Here is a 19,993-nt window from a genome sequence, read left to right on the forward strand (position 1 = left end):
TAACTGCACATTTTTAACTGGTGAGGTTATCACCTAATGAGCTCTTCCAGAATTAACATACTTGTTTCATGAAGTCCACTGAGTTCACCAGATTTCCATCTGACATCTCAGATTCTGTTTCCTTCCCAGAGAGGCCCTGGAAGATAACATGGTTCATTTTTAGAAGCCTAGAGCTAGTTCATTCCAGGTACATGGAAGTCAAAAGTATAGAAGTGAGGAGCAGATTTGACCCACATCATTTAACTACCCATGGATGTTATATCTAACTTATGTTGCATTGATTCATCCCAAACCATTAAAATTTTAACCAGCCAGGAAAAAAATAAGTTACAGTTATTTAGTTTGGCTTCTAGCATGCCCAGGAAAATAACAGTCATGTGTCAACGTGTTCTAATATGGGTCTTCGCTATTTTAGGAATGACTGGATCCAAGTAGGGTTTTGTTATCCTAAAGGAACGACATTTTCCATTCTCTCAGACATCCATAATCGTCTTTTGAAGAAAACGTACAAAACTGGAACCTTCTATAGAACCTCTCAGATGGAAAAACTGGAGCACAGATATCCTAGCAAAGGATACTACTACTGGGATGAGGACACTGGGTAAGGAAACAGATCTTGCTGATTCGGGCAGCGATATGAGAAAGTTGTTGGAATCATGAATTGTTTAGTTCATGCCATTAAAGGGGAGTGCAACAAAACCAGAGATTCTTTCTGGGAATGTGATCAGCATTTAATTTTCCTGGGACTCCCACAGCTGCCAGTCATTCATAGGCTCTGCTGCACTGCCAATTACTCTGGGAAATGCTATGCCAAGTGAATATAAATTAGGAAAAAAACAAAAGCAAAGTGCCAGACCATAGAGTGTGAAGCTGAAGTGGAGGCACACCCAACTCATTTCATTTTGAACAGCAACCATTTATAAGCAGCAAGGCAGGGATTCACAGGAACTAAGAGAGTTAAGTCTGTTAGTTTCCTCTAAGGAATTAAAATAATGGGAAAGAATGAAAAAGATCTAAAAACAATACAGGTATCTCTATGTAAATGTATCATGATACAATAGAGTTCTAGGGGAGTTCAGGTGTTGTCTAATCTGTCTATCTCAAGTTGCCTGACCTTCCCAACCATGCCTGAGATGTGTGTCTGTACACTTGCCTGTGGTATGTTAAGCAGTAGAAATAACCAGCATCAGCACTGGAGATTTGCAACACACATTATTGCAAAGCTTTAAGAAGCAGTCCGCTGACGCTGGGACTAAGTCATTTGGTCTGACCAGAACACTCAGGGATGTTCACTCTTCTCTTCTACCTGCAGACTGCTGTTTCTGAAACTGAAAGCTCAAAACGAAAAGGAGAAATTTGCTTTCTGCTCTGTCAAAGGCTGTGAACGAATAAGAATCAAAGCTGTGATTCCAAAGACCGCTGGTATCAGTGACTGTGAAGCCATGGCCTATCCCAAGTACATTGAGACACCAATTATAGAAGTCCCAATGCCTAAGAAGCTCTCTAGTGCACAATTGGTAAAGTAGTCGATTTATTATTGTAGCATTATTGTCACTGTAAGTCTGTAGTTCCAGTACATGTTGTTCTCATAGTCACAGAGAGACTTTGTACGAGACTCAGTATCTCCTGTGCCTAATTTTCTGAAACAGTCCAGGCATGTAAAACAATATGAAACAGATTCTTGCAAGTGCAAAAAGCACAGCTCTTCAGGGACAGAGCTGCCCAAGACTTCAGTGGAAGTTAAATACTTAGTCTTTCAGGGCTCTGTTGTGAAGTCTTGAGCTTAGAAGTGCAGAGTTAAAGGTGCTGATCTAGAAGACAGCTAGGTCCAGGGAATCCGCATCTGGACAGACACAAGCCTCTTGCCTGGCCTTGAGTTCCTCCAGGTTATAAGAACAGTAGTGTCAGAGAGGAGACTGCATAGCTGAATGTATCACTTATATCAAGGACTTTGCACAGCACTTTGTCTCCTGGATCCAGCCCAGACTGGTTCTAGAGGAGAGAAGGAAATATTTATTTGTTTTTTGTTTTGGGTTTTTTTTCAGTCATCACCCTTGGAGCAGGAATGCAGAGCAAAGCCTCAGAGAATTAGGTCAGCTGCAGAATCACTCAAGCTTTGCCATTCGGTGAAACAATTTATATTCTGACTGGATAAGCAGAGAGGTTATCATTGTACCCAATCTCATTAGCAATGCAATTTGGCAAGTCACAACTTGTTATGTAGTTTTTTTGCTGATTGAATTTGTAGGTTTAAAACATTTTCTGACAATGCAGCATTCAGGTAATGGACAACCTCACTAGAAACCATTTTCTCTCCTTTTTCTTGTAAACAGAAGACTAAGGACCACTTACTGGAAGTGAAAATAGAAACTTATAAGAAGCAGTACTTCCACCTAAAGGATGACTTTGCATACATGGAGGTAAGCAAGTCCTCTCAGTGAACTTTGTAAAACTTATGAGACAAAATACTCACTTCATTATTATGGAAAACTTATGAAGTTACCATGGATGATTAGTGTTGGATCTCTTTTGCTTTGTATTTTGCAAAAAAATGACCACAACTTCATCATACCAGCAAAAATCAGCACAGTTTGACCTCTATCTGGAATTTTGCCCTTTGATATAAAGAGCAGTCCAGTGTTATTCAACATTATTAGTGTTTCTTATAGTTGATTGTTTTGTATTTGTTTTGCTTTGACAGACCAAGTTTATTCTTCCTCCCACACAGGTTGATGGTATAAGGTTTTTCCTAACTGATGAGGGAATTCAACTGATTGTGATTGACGGACATCATGGAAAAGTTGTTGATCGAGTAACATTCAAGAACTCGATTCTACAAGGAATTCCAGCACAAATAGAAAATTATGTCAACAACATCAAAGATCAGTGAGTAAATAATCTAGTGTTAGTAACATGTAATATACAAGTGTTGTGCAACACTCAATTTTTTTGAGATTTTAGTCACCTAACATAGGCCAGACTGAGTGGGAGAAGAATGTGGCTTGTACCTGCTAGCTGCAAGTGTCCAAATGTGAACAGAACATGCAGGCAATGTAAGAATGTACGATATGTGATTTAGGAACTGATGAAGCCCCAGATAAACTGAAGGACTACATTTGATTAATAGGCTGTAGATCTATATTTATGTTGGGGGTTACAGATAAACTGCAGACTTAAATTCCTGAATAAACTCATGGCATTTATCAGTTTCTAGTGTACAGATGTGCACAGTTTACATTTTTCTACTGCCTGCACACGCTCTCAAATCTCCAAAGATTCCACTAATAAAACACATGCTCTTTGCGCATGTTCCTTGCCAAGAATAAAGGGCTGTGTGCTTTTATTTTTTGAGTATGGGGAGCCAGAAATGTAGAGTTTTGGAAGTGGATGGTAAGTATCCAACACATGTTCCTGCATTCTGGAGGACAGTGGGTTCATTTACTGCTATAATAATGGAAGCAACCTCAGGACTCCTTTAACTGAAGGGGCTGTTCTCTTCTCATACTGGTTTGTAAAGTGCTATTGGGAAATGAATATATTTCATTGTTATTAGATCTGCTCTGATTTAAAATCTGGTACCTAACATTCAATACAAATACAGTCACTCTGCTGATGAATCATCTGAAATAACTGTGGGCAGATTGACAGGATATTGTTCTAGGATTTATTGTGGAGACTTGGAAGTTCCAAGTTTCAGCAGGGCTTCGCAAAGGCACATACATCTGTGTTTCTACTGGCTTAAACATGTTGAGTACAGAAGAGCATGGTAGTTGCTTGTTTTTCTTTCATAAGATCATAATAGGGCATTTTAAAGAACTCTGTCAGCCTCCTTTGCAAGAAGTCCAGTCTCAATTCTGGCTGAATCCAGCTGTCTACTCTCTGTCTTGCTTTAGATCACTTAAAATTGCCGGAGTGCCTTAATATTTCCTCTCTGTAGGTGAAACAGCCTCTGTGGCTTCTTGGAAGCAGGTCTGGGCCAGATCTTTATTGTGTGAGAGTAGTGCAGAGATTCTTAAACCAGCTGATAATCTCAATAGAAAGCTGTGTAAATGTTCATAGTGCTGAGTGTGGGAAGGCGCATAAATATAGCACCAAAGCTTCCTTAAATAGTACCTAGTCACTCGCCTATCAAAACTGAAAAGCAGGCATCTCTTAGCCCCATTCCTCCATGCAGGGGTCACAGGGAAATGAAAGTTTCCTAAGAGGGCTATGTAGCCCAGTGGCCAGGACACTCAGATAGGAGGAAGGAGAGGAAAACCACTTGTCTTTGATCCTTACTTTCAGGATGATGTCTAGTTTGATTGACTAATATAAAAAAACTAGGTCAAAATGTGAGCTGTGATAAGGTTCAACAGGCTTTGAGAGGAGGGCTTGAATCATAATTAGACTTCAGGTGTATTTAAGTCTATCGAAATCCTTTTTAAGAACCTATAAGAAGGACCTGTAGCCTTTTTTGGATCTGAGCCTGACTATCTCTTTGGATTAACTATAGAACTGGATTAGGATTAGGACTGGAACTGGATCAAACATAATCAGTACCTCTCAGGTCTCACTCAGTTGTATGTGTTAGCAAATGCTGAAATTCCAAATCATACTCTTTCTTTCATCAAAAGCTTACCTAGCCCTTCTTTGTAGGCCTCTCCAATCCGATCAGGCAAGGATTTCAGCTACAGCCATGGAAGATCTATTATCCATTGATCCAGGATAGACAGACATTGGAAGAAAAGTGTTGTTCAGAGTCAGATGCAGATACCATGCAGGTGGAGGGTCTGTAAGCCAGCAGCTTCTTGTCATCTCTGTTCCCCTTCATGACCCAGAAGCTGAACTGTATGGAGGGATGGGGCGAGTGGAGAGGAAAAGGGCTCCACTAACCAGAAAGCTCTGTCTGCCTCTCATGAAGAGGTTACCTGAATAGCAACTTTTAAATAGGTTTACAGATTTGGAGATGTGGAAAAGAGGTGTTCCTAGCAATGACAAGCTTCTTGGTTTGCTTAAGAAACTCTCTGCAAGCCAAAATGCATTTTTTTACATGAATTAATTTTTCTGATGAATTTCCCCAGGTTAACAAAGTGAAACATCTGGCAAATTTATTTTAAAATTCCATAGCAAGAAAGGCTTAACAGAAAGTAATGATTTTAGTAAAGCAAAAGAAAAAGAGGTGATTCAGCATTCACAAAGTAGTCAAAAAACAGACTACCAGCTCCATCTATTCTTGTAAGAACTGAAGTATTTTAACACCTCAGTTTTTTCTAGGAAAAATGTCTTCTAGGAAATGTCTTGATGACTTTTAGTTCTTTTGCTTCTGATTTTCTTCTGTCACCATCTGTTGCTATTTTTCCCTGAGCAGTTCCAGTTCTAGCTGAGGTGTTAAGATGTGTTAGCTCTGTGCTTGATCTCCACAGGAGCTATCGTCTAATTAATTTAGTGATTTGGGTCCATCATGATGTAGGAAAGCAGACCCAGCATTTTGCAGAATCGACATTTGAGTCACTGGAAGTGTCACTCATGGAAACCTTGGAAAATGGAATGAAATGATATAATCTAAACAAATGTTTTCTCAATCACTCTGCAATGCTGCTCTAATTAGGAGCTGAGCAAGAATGACATCCTGCCCTATTGAGCTTAATAGCCGAACTTCTGCTGAACTCACTGAAGCATCTTTCTTCCTTGCACACTTTAAGATAGCTATTGGAGGTGTCTGGGAATCTTGTAGGAAGTAATGGGGTTAACTTTGTTCAGAGGCCTGTGCTTCTCTTTGGACAGTTCTTGCTATATGATTATCCCTTCATGATTACTCTGTGTTTTCTTCTCCCCTTTTAGAATTAGGCTTAGACAGTTGCTAAATTCTACCTGAGTATTTACGGATTTGTACTACATTAAATGACTCACTCCTGTCTTTCATATATCACTTTGTGCTTGTAAGGGACCCCAAGAAATTTCAGGGTGAAATACACTGCATACAAGTAAGGCAATAATAATGATAATAATAATTATATAATACAATGTTATAATATTATAATACATAATATTATATAATAATAATAATAGTTGTTGTTATTATTATTATTATTATAAACTTTCTAAGCAAAAGGATGCTGAAAAATGATTAAAAGTGTGAGGTCAACAAAAATCTCCAGGAAGTGAATTATACAAGAACAAGAGATAGTTTCAGAGTCATTGAGAGCATCCCACAGAGAGCACGTTTCTTTCTAAGCAAAGCAAGATCAATGTGCTGATTGGAAACACTGAAACCACTCTATACACCAGCTTTTTTTTTTTTTTTTTTTTTTAAAAAAAAGAAAGGCAAATTCAGTCAGCTTCCTAATGGGTTTTGGATGTTTGGATGATTGGAAAAGTGAACATATACATATGACAAAGTTCTTGGAAAGCATGAATGAAAGCTGCTAAAACAGAAACCACTGTAGTTCATGGGTGTCTTTGAGCCACAGAGCCAGGAGTTACCAGTGCTGTCAGGCAAGCAAGAAATGTTTTCTAACTCTTCATGTGTTTATAAATGACTTTTTGTTTTCTTCAGTTCTATAGTGCTGGTGACATCTAAAGGAAGATTCATTTCCAAAGGACCATGGACTAAAGTACTGGGGAAACTTGGAGCAGCAGAGGATTTTAGGTTAAAAGGTAACCACTTTCTAAATATACAATTAAAAAAAACCTTTGATGTATTTCCTTACCATGGTCCTAGTAATGGGACCTTCTGTCCTGCTCTTAAACTCTGCCTTGCTTATTTCTATAAGTATGCACTCAGAACAGCCTGGAAACAGTCATTTATTTATTCATTAAGGTTGTATCCACGGCAGCTTTGGATAACAGCATTCAGTCTAATACTGTAGATGGAAAAAGTGTTCTGGCAATTGTTCTTAGAAGGAAAGAGTTCTAGTTTTGTTGGGGTTTTTTGATTTTCCAGACTTTTTAAATAAAAAGGTAGTCTAGTAATTGAACTATTGGACTTTTCCTCCTCTAAATGCCTCAGAACAACAATTTTGATATTGTCTAAATGTTATCTTTAGGTGGCTATCTCTTGAAAAAGAATTTCAGCTTGATGACACAAAGTATCTTTATTTCAATAGTGTCACATACTGCACTACAATATTGTTCTATTGTAAATGTTTTTCTGATCAATTCTAATTATGAGCTTTTGGGCATACTTTCTTTTTGCCTGTGTTATACTAGCTAATGCCTTTCCCAAGCATGGACGGGTTTTGAGTATAAACATCATGCAGATAATGACAGCTCCACAAGACAGCTGAAACTGCCTGCTCTGAAGGGATTTTCCTTCTCTCTTTCTTCTCTGCTAGGTATCATATATAGGCTACTTTTAATTAATGGAAGCATGCAACATGTAAATACAGTTAGAATTAAACTTCAGCAGGAAAGTATTTCTTTACTGGAGAATACATAATTGGCCATTAGCTTTGCAACGGCGATGTTTGCATGTGTGCTCATGTCCTCCTGTGTCTATTCAATCAAGCGGTGCACGAGTGTACTTCTGCTTATTTGAAGCTGTGAGGCACTCTCTTAATGTATGTGCTCTGTTTTGCAGAAAAAATGGCTTTTGTTGGATTCAAAGGCAGCTTCCGCCCCGTCTGGGTGAAACTGGTCACTGATGAGGATTCAGCTAAGATCTACCAAGCACTACCAATTCCTGTGGTGAAGAAAATGAAGTTATGAGGACACATTGCTTTGCCTTCTGGCTACCAGCACTGCCCCCAATAGATGGACTACTGACTGCTTACAATAGGCACATTGCCAGAGTGCTCCAGAGATGTAGCATTTTGTTGTTGTTTTCAAAAAGAAATCTTACTGTAAGTAACTAGAGCGGCCACGTGTGACAAAAAAGCATTCCTCTGTGATCAGCCTGTGTTCTGTGATCATCAGCTGCTGTCCTGTTGATTTGCTCATTGATACCATGTTGATTCTCATGTTACAAAGCAAGGTTTGCCTCTGTTTTCACAGGGTGCTGCTCTTTCAGTGCCCCTGTGACAGGCTAATTTTTGTGCTGCCCCTCAAAGGGTGAGTTCTAGATCTAAAAGCCATTGAGAATTATCGTTTTCCCCAGCCTGTGAACTGTCATAACAGTCGTCTTCTTTTTCCATGGTGTTAGCTGCTCACATAAACATGGAATGTCAATTCAAAGGTTTACTGAAAATCTAAGATAAAAAATGTATATTTGAATGATTACTAAGATACTGGGAAACTTGACTGGACAGTAAGAATTCACCCTTAAACTTCAAAGACATTCGATCAAGCTCTTTGAGATCTCTCTGCATTGTACATTCTAACCCACAGCACATAGTTGGGGAAAAAATGATAGAGGAGTGAATAAAGTGTACCAGCGGGGATTGATGAAACCATATCTTTCTGCTTGCTTAGAAAACAGCAGTTCTCCTATAGGTCGTGGGATTTTTACCAGTGGTTGCTCAGGTAGAGGGTTTTCCTTAGAGAAGCAGCTGTAGGTTAACAGGAAAGAACTGTCAATCAGCACATACACTTCCTTAGTCTTTCCCATACGGTCCCTCCATTCAACAATATTCAGGACCAATCTGGAGGGCTCATAGTTGCCAGTCAAAGAGAGCATCCTGTCCAAGTCTCCAGTTTATGGCTAGGAATACTGGGACACAGCTTATTCTGCCTCAAAGATAGTGTTTCATCTTTCCAGGGAGATCAGAGGGAACAGGGTCAGACTACTCTGCTGTGTTGCTTTCCTAGTGTGTCCTCAGGCTAAGTATGTTAGGCCTCCTGGAAGAGTTATATGAGGCTGGCAGGTCATTGAATAGAAGTCTTTGAGGTCTTACCACTGAAGAGTTAGAATGGGAACCACCATAACTAGTGGAATATCTTGAGCCTACTTTCTCCCTTCAAATTTAATCTTGTCAGCTAAAAATCTGACTAATGAAGGCAGATTAGTGTGTCCTGCTGGGACATCTTTTGAAGCTGGGAAGCTGAACATTGTTCAGTGATATTTCTGCTCAGAAATGCTATCAAAGTGTCTCCTGTGGCTCTGGCTAGTCTAAGAAATCTAAGGAGGGAGAAAATGTAGGAAGAATAGTTTTTCAAAGCACACAAAATTGTCAGTTTTGCCAATAGTATTTGTTTTCCCCTTTTGCTCCTCTCTGCCACTGCTACTACAAAAATTGTTCTAGCTGATAATGGTGACTTTGTTTTGCTCTGTTTTTTAGGGCTCTTGTGACTAAGTTACCTTTTTTTCCATGGTATTCAAAATATATTAGCTTGTGACTAGAATGAAAGAGCGATGATTCTGAGTGCCATTCCAAAGGCTAGGTAGGTGTTGAACTCTACAAGCCTTGTCCCTAATTTTTAGATCAGTTGCTCTGAAAATCAAAGCAATCATGGGCAAAATTCAGGTAGTGCTGAAGATTACATGCCCCTCAAGCTGCTCCTGGGTTTTAAAACTGGAAATGTTCTTTTCAGTCTTACTATATAGTTGTTTTGAACAAGTTGAATGTCATGTGTATTTAAAAAAAAGAAAAAGAAAGAAAGGATACAAGCTTTCCTTCCTTTGCTTCTCAACAAGAGCCTCTTAATGAAAGATTCCTCCTTCCAGCACAATTATTTTTACTCTTTAGGCATTTGTGCCACTTCCAGGATGGGCAATACTTTTAAAAGGCAGGCAAGTATTTTCCCAATGTCTTTTGATGGTTTGAGGATTTCACCCTCAGATCACAAACTATTCCTTGAAAAAGTTAGTCTCACTTATGTTTCAACCTTGATTATCTAAGTCTCACTTATCTGATGGCCAAAACAGAGCCAGATCCCTGAAATCTAGCAAATACAGTGAAAGAAATCACTGAGTATGTTAATCTGGGTTATCTCAATATATACACTATCCTGAGGCAATTCTGTTCATATAATTGCACCTGACACATTGTATTAGTGGAACACACATGCTCTCAAGAGATGGACCAAAACCAGCATATTTCTTTCATGAGCAATTGACAAACCACGTGAAAGAAAGCAATACTGAGAAAGTTCCTGGTTTGGGCTTTGGTTTTCTGCAAAGCACCATGGGTGCAGGGGTTGCCCTTTGCTGTGCACCATTTAACTGGGTCACTGACAGTTTCCCTTCCCTGCTCTTTGTGTAAATGCCTGGGAGGATCATGCCACATGGGTCAATCCCCTAGACTGGTTTGGTCAGCTACCACAAGCATGTTGTATTTGTGCTAACGTGAAGTTTCTAATTTTACAATTTTTGAAATTCTCAGGGTGAAATCATAAGACTTGGCTCTAGGAAAACTTTTTTTTTTTCCTAAAAAGTCTTATCTTATTAAAAGAAGAAAATTTTTAAAAGTAGCTTTTAAAGGCTTGTCACATGGGGCCTGTTTGGAGTTAGGGCTGGGTCTCATGCCTGTGAATACTTAGTATAGGATCACTGCAGTCTGCTAAGCCTGATGGATAATAGAGCATCGTAGCAGAGTGTAATGGGGCAGATACTCCTGTGAAATGCAAAGGGCTCCCGTTGACATTTATGGAACGAAGTCCGTGTATTACTCTGAAGCCAGAATTATCACCAGTCAGCAATAGTTTTGTGCCATATGATTACTTTTTAATATTTGACTGTTCTAGAATTTGCACTTGCACACCTTGACTAGTAAATTAACTGACTGCTTGTACTTTGTACAGTCTTTTAACAATCCCTGCGCAAGCTGCAGTTATCCTCTTTGTAAGGTTTTATTACTACATATGTTCTCATGTTTGCCCACATAGACAATTGCCATTGTAAGAGTGATTTTTGATTGGATTTTGTTTGTTTGTTTGTTTGGATGTTTGTTTTTTGCATCTGTTCCAATGCTTGTATTACCTGTCGCCGAAATAGCTGGTCCTTTTTCGGAGTTAGATGTATAGTGTTTTGTACATTTTCTTATAGACTTCCCAATAAAAAAAGATATATTTTCTATTTATTTATTACAATGGCACTAAGACAACTAAATTGCAGACATATGAAGCATTTTTACTGGAGTTCAGCATTGTCCAAGTTGTTAAGGAGGTCGGCAATATGTCTTTTCCGATAATCTGCTTTGCACTTGAAAGCTCTCTATGTCCGCAGAATGTGGTAATGCATTGACTGTCTATTTTATGATGACAAGAGCTCTTGGAACATTAGTTCCAAAAGTTTGTGGCTTACAACTGAAATAGTATGTAGTTGTTTGGAATACACACTGTTTATCAAAATAAATATTCAATGCAATTTTTTAGTTTATTTTTGTCTCTTGTCTCTTCAGTATCACTCTATAACAATGAATTGGTATTTGCTGGAATATCTCCTGTTTTACCTAACTAGGTTTGCTCAGTCTGTTTTGATAACTTGCACTCATGTCTCAGCTTAAATCTTAGTAGCTTGCTTTCCTAAGAAAATCAAAACTTCTGCAATTATGCTGGATCTAGTGTGGAGAGAAATACACACAGAACTCAGTACATCCGCTGAAAGAAAGGTACATAGTGTCTTACTTACTTCAAAGGACGGGTGCTGGGGCCAGAAAACCTGTGTACATGTTGGCTGTCAGCACGCACTGTAGCACATTTGACTGTTTGCCCAGTCAAACTTGTGAGATCAGAGACAGGGAGACATGAGGGAAAGGACAGGGGAGCAGGAAAGGGGATATTACAGTGCACAGACACAGGAACAAGCTGGAAATATCAGGCTGTGCACAGGGCAGGTGGGGGATAAGGAAATGTAAAACAAAATCAAACAAAAAACAGAAACTTCTTTAGTTTCCCTGTTCATAATTTTTTTTCATTCAACAGAGTGAACATGGAGGAAAAAAATATATATATGTAAATAATATAGAAAATATGTCTAGTTTTTTCAGAGTGGCCAGTTATAAAGCCTTGTAAGCATCTTGCTATCATGTCAAATATTACTTTGACTGTAAATTTTCTACTTTGGGACGGTGTCAGCTGAACAGACTCTGCTATAAAACTTTTTCAAGGCTTGAAAAATGAAATGAGATTTTTTTGGGGGCAGCAATCAGCATTTCCAACATCCAAGCACAAATTTTTTAATCAAGTCTCAAAATAGTAATTAGTGCATTGGCGGATATGGCATCACCCACCTAACTCCTCTGGGCCAGGAAACTAAAAATGCACCCTGCCTACTCATGTCGGATTGAAATTACTGATAGGTTTGACTTCTCTAGATCAGCTCCATGGGAAAAGAAAAAAAAAATGAAAGCAAAGGCAACAGTCTCACCCCACAGCATCACTGGGGGGGGGGGGGAAGCCTCTATTTAATGGTGCAACAAGATCAAAGCTGGCAGAGCACTTTAAAGGTTTCAGTGTTGAGAACTTTAGAGGCTACCAGAGGGGTCGGGGCAGAGCTGGGCTTTTAGCATCCCACCACACATCCACACTGCCCCCCACTGCCACCGCCTGCCCCCTCGCTCCTGTCATGCACCCACATCTCTCCTCTCAGCAGCAAAGCTAGAATGAGAAGGGTGTTATCTCTGACGTGGACCTACAGCCAGCAAGGCCTAAAATCACTATTTAAGTTTTATTTCTTTAAAGGTCTGTCTATAGGGATGTGGGGAGTCAAGGGCAATTTCTTAGTGCTTGTCCCATCGCTCCCTGCTCCCTCTGCTCACAGGGATGGGTGGGCAGCAAGTGCCCTCTGCAGCTGCAAGCTCTAAAAGACCACAGCCATGTAAAGCAAACATTTCATCTGTAGCCAGCCACAACGAGAGCAGAGGATGTGTGTGCTGCCCCAACAAGGCACTGTGGCCAGGTGATAAAATCACTGCAGTGAAGATTAAACACATGCACACCAAATCAATTCCAGAAAGCCTCATGTAGTGATCAAGATATGGGGGAGGGGGGATTAGAGCTTGCTGCCTTGCCCTCCACCTTGACTCCTTGCTCACTTCTCTCTCCCCTTCAGCCCATTTGAGGGCTGGAAGCGGTCCTGATGTCCACCTGGCCTGGTATCAGCTCCCCCTGCCAGCCCATGGCAGAGCCTTGCTGTTGGAGGGTAAGTAAGTGATGTTGCAGTGGACAGGGATCCAGAAGAAACTCTGCTTTTACCACATTAGCAGTGGCGGAGCTTCTCACATAGCAAGGAAATGGGAGATTGTTGATGGAAGGCATTAGCAGACCCAGAGAATTTGAATTTATTGCTTGCTTTGATGAAGATGAGTTATAACTTCAAGTTAATTATGTCCCCACCTCTGATATGCCTTGGGTCTCACTAAACATATATTAACCACAACAAAAAGAAAAGTCTCCCTTGGCACATAAAGCATTATGCACATACATAAAGGCGTATGTTTTCCTCTAGGTACAGCTGAAGAGCTGTGTAGCTATTAATGGAAAGGACAGAGACATTGCACAGCATCAGCCATCTCTGGCACACCTCTGCTCGACTCCCTCAAGAAATAACAAAGGTAAATGTAAGTGAGTAAGGGTGTGTGTGTGGGGGAGTGGTTTCTCTGTATATATAGCCATTAGAAATAATAATAAACTATATACATAACTATGCAATTCGTTAGTCTCAATTGCCACATATTCTTATTGTTATACGTATTGTTATACGTTTAATATGTAACAGATGCTACATACTATAAATGAATAGACAAGATATAGACTATATACTAACTTTATTACCGTTTACATTACGCTTAATGCGTCAGGAAAGGCCTAGGCGAACACTGCCGCGGCCGCTCTCAGGGCGGCGTGGGCAGGGCGCGCTGCCCCTCCACCGCCGGCAGCGACGGTTGCCGGCCCGCGCCTGCCCTCTGGCGGCCGCGCCGCCGCCCCGCGCTCGCGGCGCCCCGCTCCACCCCTCCCCCCGCCCCGGGCCGTTAACGGCCGCAGCTGGCACGAATTTCCCGCCTCCGGCACGAGGGCAGCGGCTCCCCACGTCCCTCACCGGCCCGAGCGAGCCCAGCGGTGGCAGGGCGGCTGGGGTTGTTACAGGTTGTCCTCTCAAAGCTCCCGCAAGCGCAGAAGTTTTAATTTCAGTACATCTGTAAAGATGAGCACTGAGAAAAGGTGGGTTGGTAACACTGCTGGCGCTATAACTGCTTTAATGTCCACCCAGTCTCACTTCTGCAGCAACCCAGTGTTCTTCCAGCATTGACTCCCAGCATAATCCCCTTACATACCCAAATGGAAGATGACGAAATAAAACCTCCAGAAGCACTGATCTGGAGGAAGTTGTTGCTGTGTTGGCTCACCTGTGGAAAAGGGACTTCTTATGGGGAGCAAGCTGAAAAACCTCACAGCTTTCACACCACTCAGCAAGGCTTACGCTTGCTGTAGTTCAGCTTTTTATAAATAGAGCACTTGGCAAAACTTCATTGGAAATATGTTAATGTATTATCTGGCAAAATTTTAGAAATTAGTGGCTGCCTTTTAAAAGGGGAGGAGGAATGTTTAGGGAGTGATTTGGTTTCTGATTCATTTGCTTTTCTTTTAGATGTTGCTTTGGACAATAGATGAAAGTATGGGTTGAATCACAAACCAAGAAAAACTCAGAGAGCTTGGCTCTTATATAAACTTGTTCTTAGCCCAGCATGACAGTAATATTCTCAGCTGAGTGTCACAATCTTATATTTAGTCTCTTCTGAGCAGTAAGCAAATAACAGAGCTGTCAAGAGTATTTTTCTCATGGCTAGAAGACTTCAGGATGTTCCCCTCCTTTGCTTCACAGAGCAGCATACGAGCAAAACTCACTGATCCAGTTATTTGATTACTTTCTCCCCTGTCCTCCCCCCCCCCCAAAAAAATTTGCTAGACAATAAAAACACTGTTTTGCCAATGCCCAAATTAAAGTGCTTTTTATGCAACACTTGCGGGCCTTTGGATCAACCAGTCTATCACCTTCTACCAGACTATTAAGCCAATTTCTTTTGGCTTTTTCAGCCCGAAAGGGCCATTCCAGCAACTGACTCAGAGATTGCTCTGTCACACCACCTTCTTTCAGACCAAAAGGATGGGGGAGGGATGTGTAGAAACCACTGCTGTGACTACACCCTTCCTTCCCCTTGCCCCTTGCACATCTTCTTCACAAAACTTCAGAAGCTCCTTCCTACATTGATCCCTTAGCTGTGGAGCTGAATCCACCACGTACAGCCAGTGTATAATTTTAAAACCCCCAGTGTGCTCCATCCCTTCTAAGTAGAATAATTTACAGTTTCTGGATCTGAATCTTAGCTGAAATACCTCAACAGTCAAGAATTATACCAGGATACAATAAGTGGCTTGCAATAAGAGAGCAATGGTAGCATTAAGCAGGAAAACATTCTGCAGAAAGCCCCTTAAAAATAAGTATCTTTCCTCTTTTGCCAAATAGTTGAAAGTAAGGCTAGAGTGAGATCATGGCTAAGCTCTCACTACAACAATAATGTCAGCTTTTGACGTCTGTGTTGTAACTGTTCAATAAGTACTGCAGGAAGGAAAGTATTTTGTACAGTACACATGCCTCATAAAAAACCCAAGGGGCTCTAAATTGATAGTGACACCTTAGGAAATCATTGAAGCTGATTTGGCTTTCATTTCTGTTTTCTTCTCTTTCATCTGCAATAAATTGCTGTTATGTCATTTGACCATTTCTTGAACCTGATACAAGCTTCAGATCTTCTCTGTTACAAATCTTTGGTTGATTTTCTCATCCCATGTACTAAGACCACCCTGATTTGGCATTACTGACATAAATAAGAAGGTAGCTGAAATCTTAGTAGGGAATTTCCAAACCACGCTAGGGTTATTTGAGAATTAAACAATATAGCTTAATCGGTGATGTTATATGGGGACAGGAGTTTGTGGGGTGGCGGGGAATAGAATAGAAAGTGGAGTGAAAGTTGCCTTCCCATGGGTCAAGTTACATAGCTAATTAGACCGCAAAAAATACCTAGCGTCTGCATTAAATGCTTATAGCTAAAATACATCAAAATTAGTTTCTCGAAATCCTCCACTCAGCTGCTGTGTTAAGTGTACCTATTTTTCCACTAAACTCACTGGTAATGTTATCATAACACATAGCTACTAACATGTTTTACCGCAACAGAAAGGCAACATTTGATTAGAAAGGATTGAGAAGTAGTAGTGCATGGTGTGGATTGGTATGCAAAATGAATACTAAAATATTAATACAAAAGATTTGTGTAATTTAACGTATGTATTAGTTTGAAACGTCACAAGATTTCATTTTAGATGGGAGCATGAAAACTGACTCATATTTCTTCCAATAGAATTCAAATGAAATAAAATTGCATTGATGAAAAGGGGATTAAAAAAGCATACATAGGTCTGGGAAACATTAAACAATGATGAGATGAACCCACATATTAAGGCTTTATTTCTTTTATGGCTTCAGCAAGTGCTTGTCTTTTTTTTTCAGTTAAAAACTTATTTTTATAGACAACTTATTTGTATATAATGCAGCCTTTCTCATTACAAACAATTTATATAAGTTACAGCAAGATCCATGTTACTTCATAACATGTTCATGTTTAATAAGCAGCTATTCGTCATTGCTAAAGGACTTTCACCTTTAAGCAAATGCATTATCCTTGCTGTTCACCTCTTTCCAAAACACAAGGAAGTTTGCCGACACGTTGCCAACAAAGGGATTTTCCTATGTACTTGAAAAAAATTAAATATTAATGATTTAATAAGTGTTTAAAGCAATAGTCATTGGTTTACACAGAATTAATGATCACATCATCAACACAAAAGTCCAGATTATTTTAAGACAGAGCTGAGGTTTATTTTTTAAAAGTAGTACTTGTTACAGGCAGTAGAGTTAGGCCCACAGTCTTTTTTGGAGTTATCACTCAATTACAAAACAAATTGTATGCACACACAAAAAAAACCCCACAAAATAAAATAAAACAAAACCCACAGTTACAAGCTTAATGAATTAGAGCAGCCTAGTCCCTGATCAGTAGTAAATTAGGATCTAGTCTGTCCAAATACAACTGGGCAGAAGCACAAAAAGTCTGGAATAAGAAGGGGAGTATGGGGGATGGGTGAGTGGGATTCAAGTTCTTGTTGCTGAGAAATGCCAAAAAGTAATGCATTCTCTTTCCCCAGTTTATATATATATATATTTAAACCTAAGGATATTACTAATAGGATTATTATTACAGCCTAAGCAGGCACAGAATCACTTGAGCATTAGAAATCCTGACACAGGTCATTCCCCTGCTGCTGTTTTGGAGCCCACAGTATCTGAAGGCATCCCTAAGTAGGGATGAGTTATGCTATGTCACGAGAAGGGAAGATTCTGCCATTACAAAATAGTGCAGAGCTGCATGGGATCTTCAGGTGAGTGAGAGTGCCCCTGACACCATTGCCGCCCCAGCTGGAGGAGCAGGGTGCCCTCCTCATCTAAACAGGGAGGCTGCAGCTCATGTGCTGCAGAACCATATAGTTGCTGGTCCTTGCCAGGAAGGCTGGGAGGGGGCTGAAGCTCCTCCCTTAAACTATCCCATTTCTCTGCTCTTAGTAGTATTTTTCTGCAAAATTACAGCTGCATCACTCATGGCAGGCCTAGGTTGGAAATCAAGTTTATTGACACCCCAGTCAGGTGGGCTACATTTCAATTATTTATAAAGTCCAATGGTGATCTGTATGATAGTCTGGAGTGATTCTCACTGCTATACTGTAGATTTACGTGAGAAATATGGAACCTTGCTTTTTTGCCTTTTGAAGAAAAGCAAGTAATACATCCCTCTGCATGTAAAAGATCATCTGCATGGCACAAAAAGTGCCATTTGTATCTATGGGTAACAAACTATTCGTATGTCTGCAGACTCCTTGCAAGACCGAGGCTGAAGCAAGTGAACCATACAAAAAAACTGCTGAAGTCAGCAGTTTGCATGCAACAATGCTAAACCTTGGAAAAAAAAACAGGTCATTTCCTTCCAAGAAACTAAAAATTCTGTATCAACAGCTAAATTACAAAATCAAGTTTGAAAATTTGGTATTTTTATAATCCTGACAGAACATCTTAACAGGAAAAAACGTAACAGAGAATGCTGTGCTCCCAGTGTATTACAAGTAATTTGAAACTGTGACCTCAGCACATAGTGGGGGGGAAAGAAGCTGGTACTTCAGCAGCAACCAAGTTAAGAGAAAGTATAAAGTAGGGACTGGAAATACATAATGTCTAAAAATATCTCATGTAGTATTTGTTAATAAGAACATTAGATACTTTTCTTAATGTACACTCTGTGTAACAATTCAAAAAAAATCTTTTCCAGAAATTCTTCATTAGAATTATTACTGTTAATTCAAGCAACGGATAACAAAGCTTTTAACACTTGTCTTTGGATTAAGGCTAGAAGATGGTGTAATGTCTGATAGTAATGTTTGTTAGATTGATCTTCTAAAAACTAATCAGAAACTACACTGCATAGACTTACTTTTTCTGATAAAGATACACTGTGTGTCCAAACAAGTGGCACAACCAGACTTCACTGTTGGGAAAAAAAAAAAAAAAAAAAAAAAGAAAGAAAAAACAGACCGTGGAGTATCTTTCCTTCATGACTCCAAATAGTTCTGTAAACTTAAGTATTATCTGAATCCAGTGGGTTTTATTCCTGCTAAAATACCACAGTATGAAAGTCTAAGAACAGTCTCATGAAAAAAAAAATAGCTTATTTTATTCTACTGTAAGAATTATAAGGAAATGTATCAAGACATATAGTAGGATGAAAATGTCGTTAAAAATATGATAGTACTGATGAAACTACAAATATTTGTAAAAACAGAAGCCTTTCCATGCCTCTTATCTGTGCATCTGCTCTTTGCATTTCTACAAGTGTGTAATCACATTAAAAAAAAAAAAAAAAAACTCTGAAAAAGGTAAATACTATTACTCCTTGAACAGCAAAGGAAATGAGCCACAGATACAGACTTAAAATTATTTCCAGGTTTTGCTATAAAGCCCAACAGAACAGCGGCCACATATGAGACAAAAGTAGGTTGTTTCGTATTTTAACAGAACAGTACTCTAATTTTTGAGTTCTTTTTTGAAGAAAATTGAAAGTTTAGAAATAAACTGAGTGACATGTAAAGTCTTTTTTTTTGAAGTCAAAGCTGACATGACTTTTCAAAAAAGAGAGAAACTCAGTAAAAAATCAGAAATCCTGTTGGCTCAGTAGTTTTTAAGTGTATCATAACAGAGTTAAAGATGGTATTTTAAAAATGTGCTTCAGCTAGTAAGTGCATCAATAGAGCTAAAGACATTAAAAGGGACACTGCAAAAGCAATGGGAACCATCACCTTCCCTGCTAGCAAATTGATTTATATGAAGAAAATACCATGCAGCAGATACAGATAGAAGACTGGTAATGGCCATGGTTTATACTAAACTTTGTTAGTCTGCAATGTATAAATCTTAGCAATGTAGTAATGACTGCACCTGGAATTATTTAAGTAAATGTTGACATTACCTGCATCTCTTAATTAGTAAGATTTAGTAGTTGGTGATGATGTTCTGTTGTAAATTTAGCCTCCAGCATTCACTCAGTTGCTGCACATAGCACTTTCCTTAGGTCTTCTGAGCACTGGTCCTAGTAATTTAAATGCCAACTTTCCTGCTTACTTTGCTTGACAAAGTCCTGCGTGACATAAATAGGGGATGTACTTGCACTCTTCTAACTAGGAAGTTCAGTTTAAATTGAGTTTTTCACTGAAACAGGTAAGGCATGCAGTATACATTAGGAATATCTGAGGGGGGGGGAACAGCTTCATTCCAGTGTTTTATCAGAAATACTATCAATTACAACTGCAAATAAGTAGCAAGTGCAGCTAAGTCTTTATGCAGTATCACTGACAAACTGCTTCCCCCCTCCCCGAAGGCCACCCAGTTAAAAATACGAAGATAACTAAGAAAACTCCAATTTTAATTTCTCAGCTTCCTCTTCTATCATAATTGCTTTACTTTTGAAAGTTAACATCCTCAAATACCAAAAGAAAGAAAGAGCAGGTAAGAAGAACGAATGGAAAGCTAATGCTT

General features: G+C 39.4%; 1 protein-coding gene across 1 annotated transcript in view; it reads left to right on the forward strand.

Moving 5' to 3' along the window:
- The window catches only part of CEMIP (cell migration inducing hyaluronidase 1), a 119,375-nt gene extending 108,189 nt beyond the window's left edge, over window positions 1-11,186 (forward strand). The window contains exons 24-29 of the mRNA XM_062583309.1: window positions 416-601; window positions 1,313-1,517; window positions 2,334-2,420; window positions 2,729-2,886; window positions 6,536-6,636; window positions 7,559-11,186. Coding sequence (XP_062439293.1) covers window positions 416-601; window positions 1,313-1,517; window positions 2,334-2,420; window positions 2,729-2,886; window positions 6,536-6,636; window positions 7,559-7,686 — 865 coding nt within the window. The 3' untranslated portion in view covers window positions 7,687-11,186. The remainder of the gene's footprint in view (window positions 1-415; window positions 602-1,312; window positions 1,518-2,333; window positions 2,421-2,728; window positions 2,887-6,535; window positions 6,637-7,558) is intronic.
- Window positions 11,187-19,993: the final 8,807 nt, after the last annotated feature.

Source organism: Rhea pennata, chromosome 10 (assembly GCF_028389875.1).
Source record: "Rhea pennata isolate bPtePen1 chromosome 10, bPtePen1.pri, whole genome shotgun sequence".
Classification (NCBI taxonomy): Eukaryota; Metazoa; Chordata; class Aves; order Rheiformes; family Rheidae; genus Rhea; species Rhea pennata.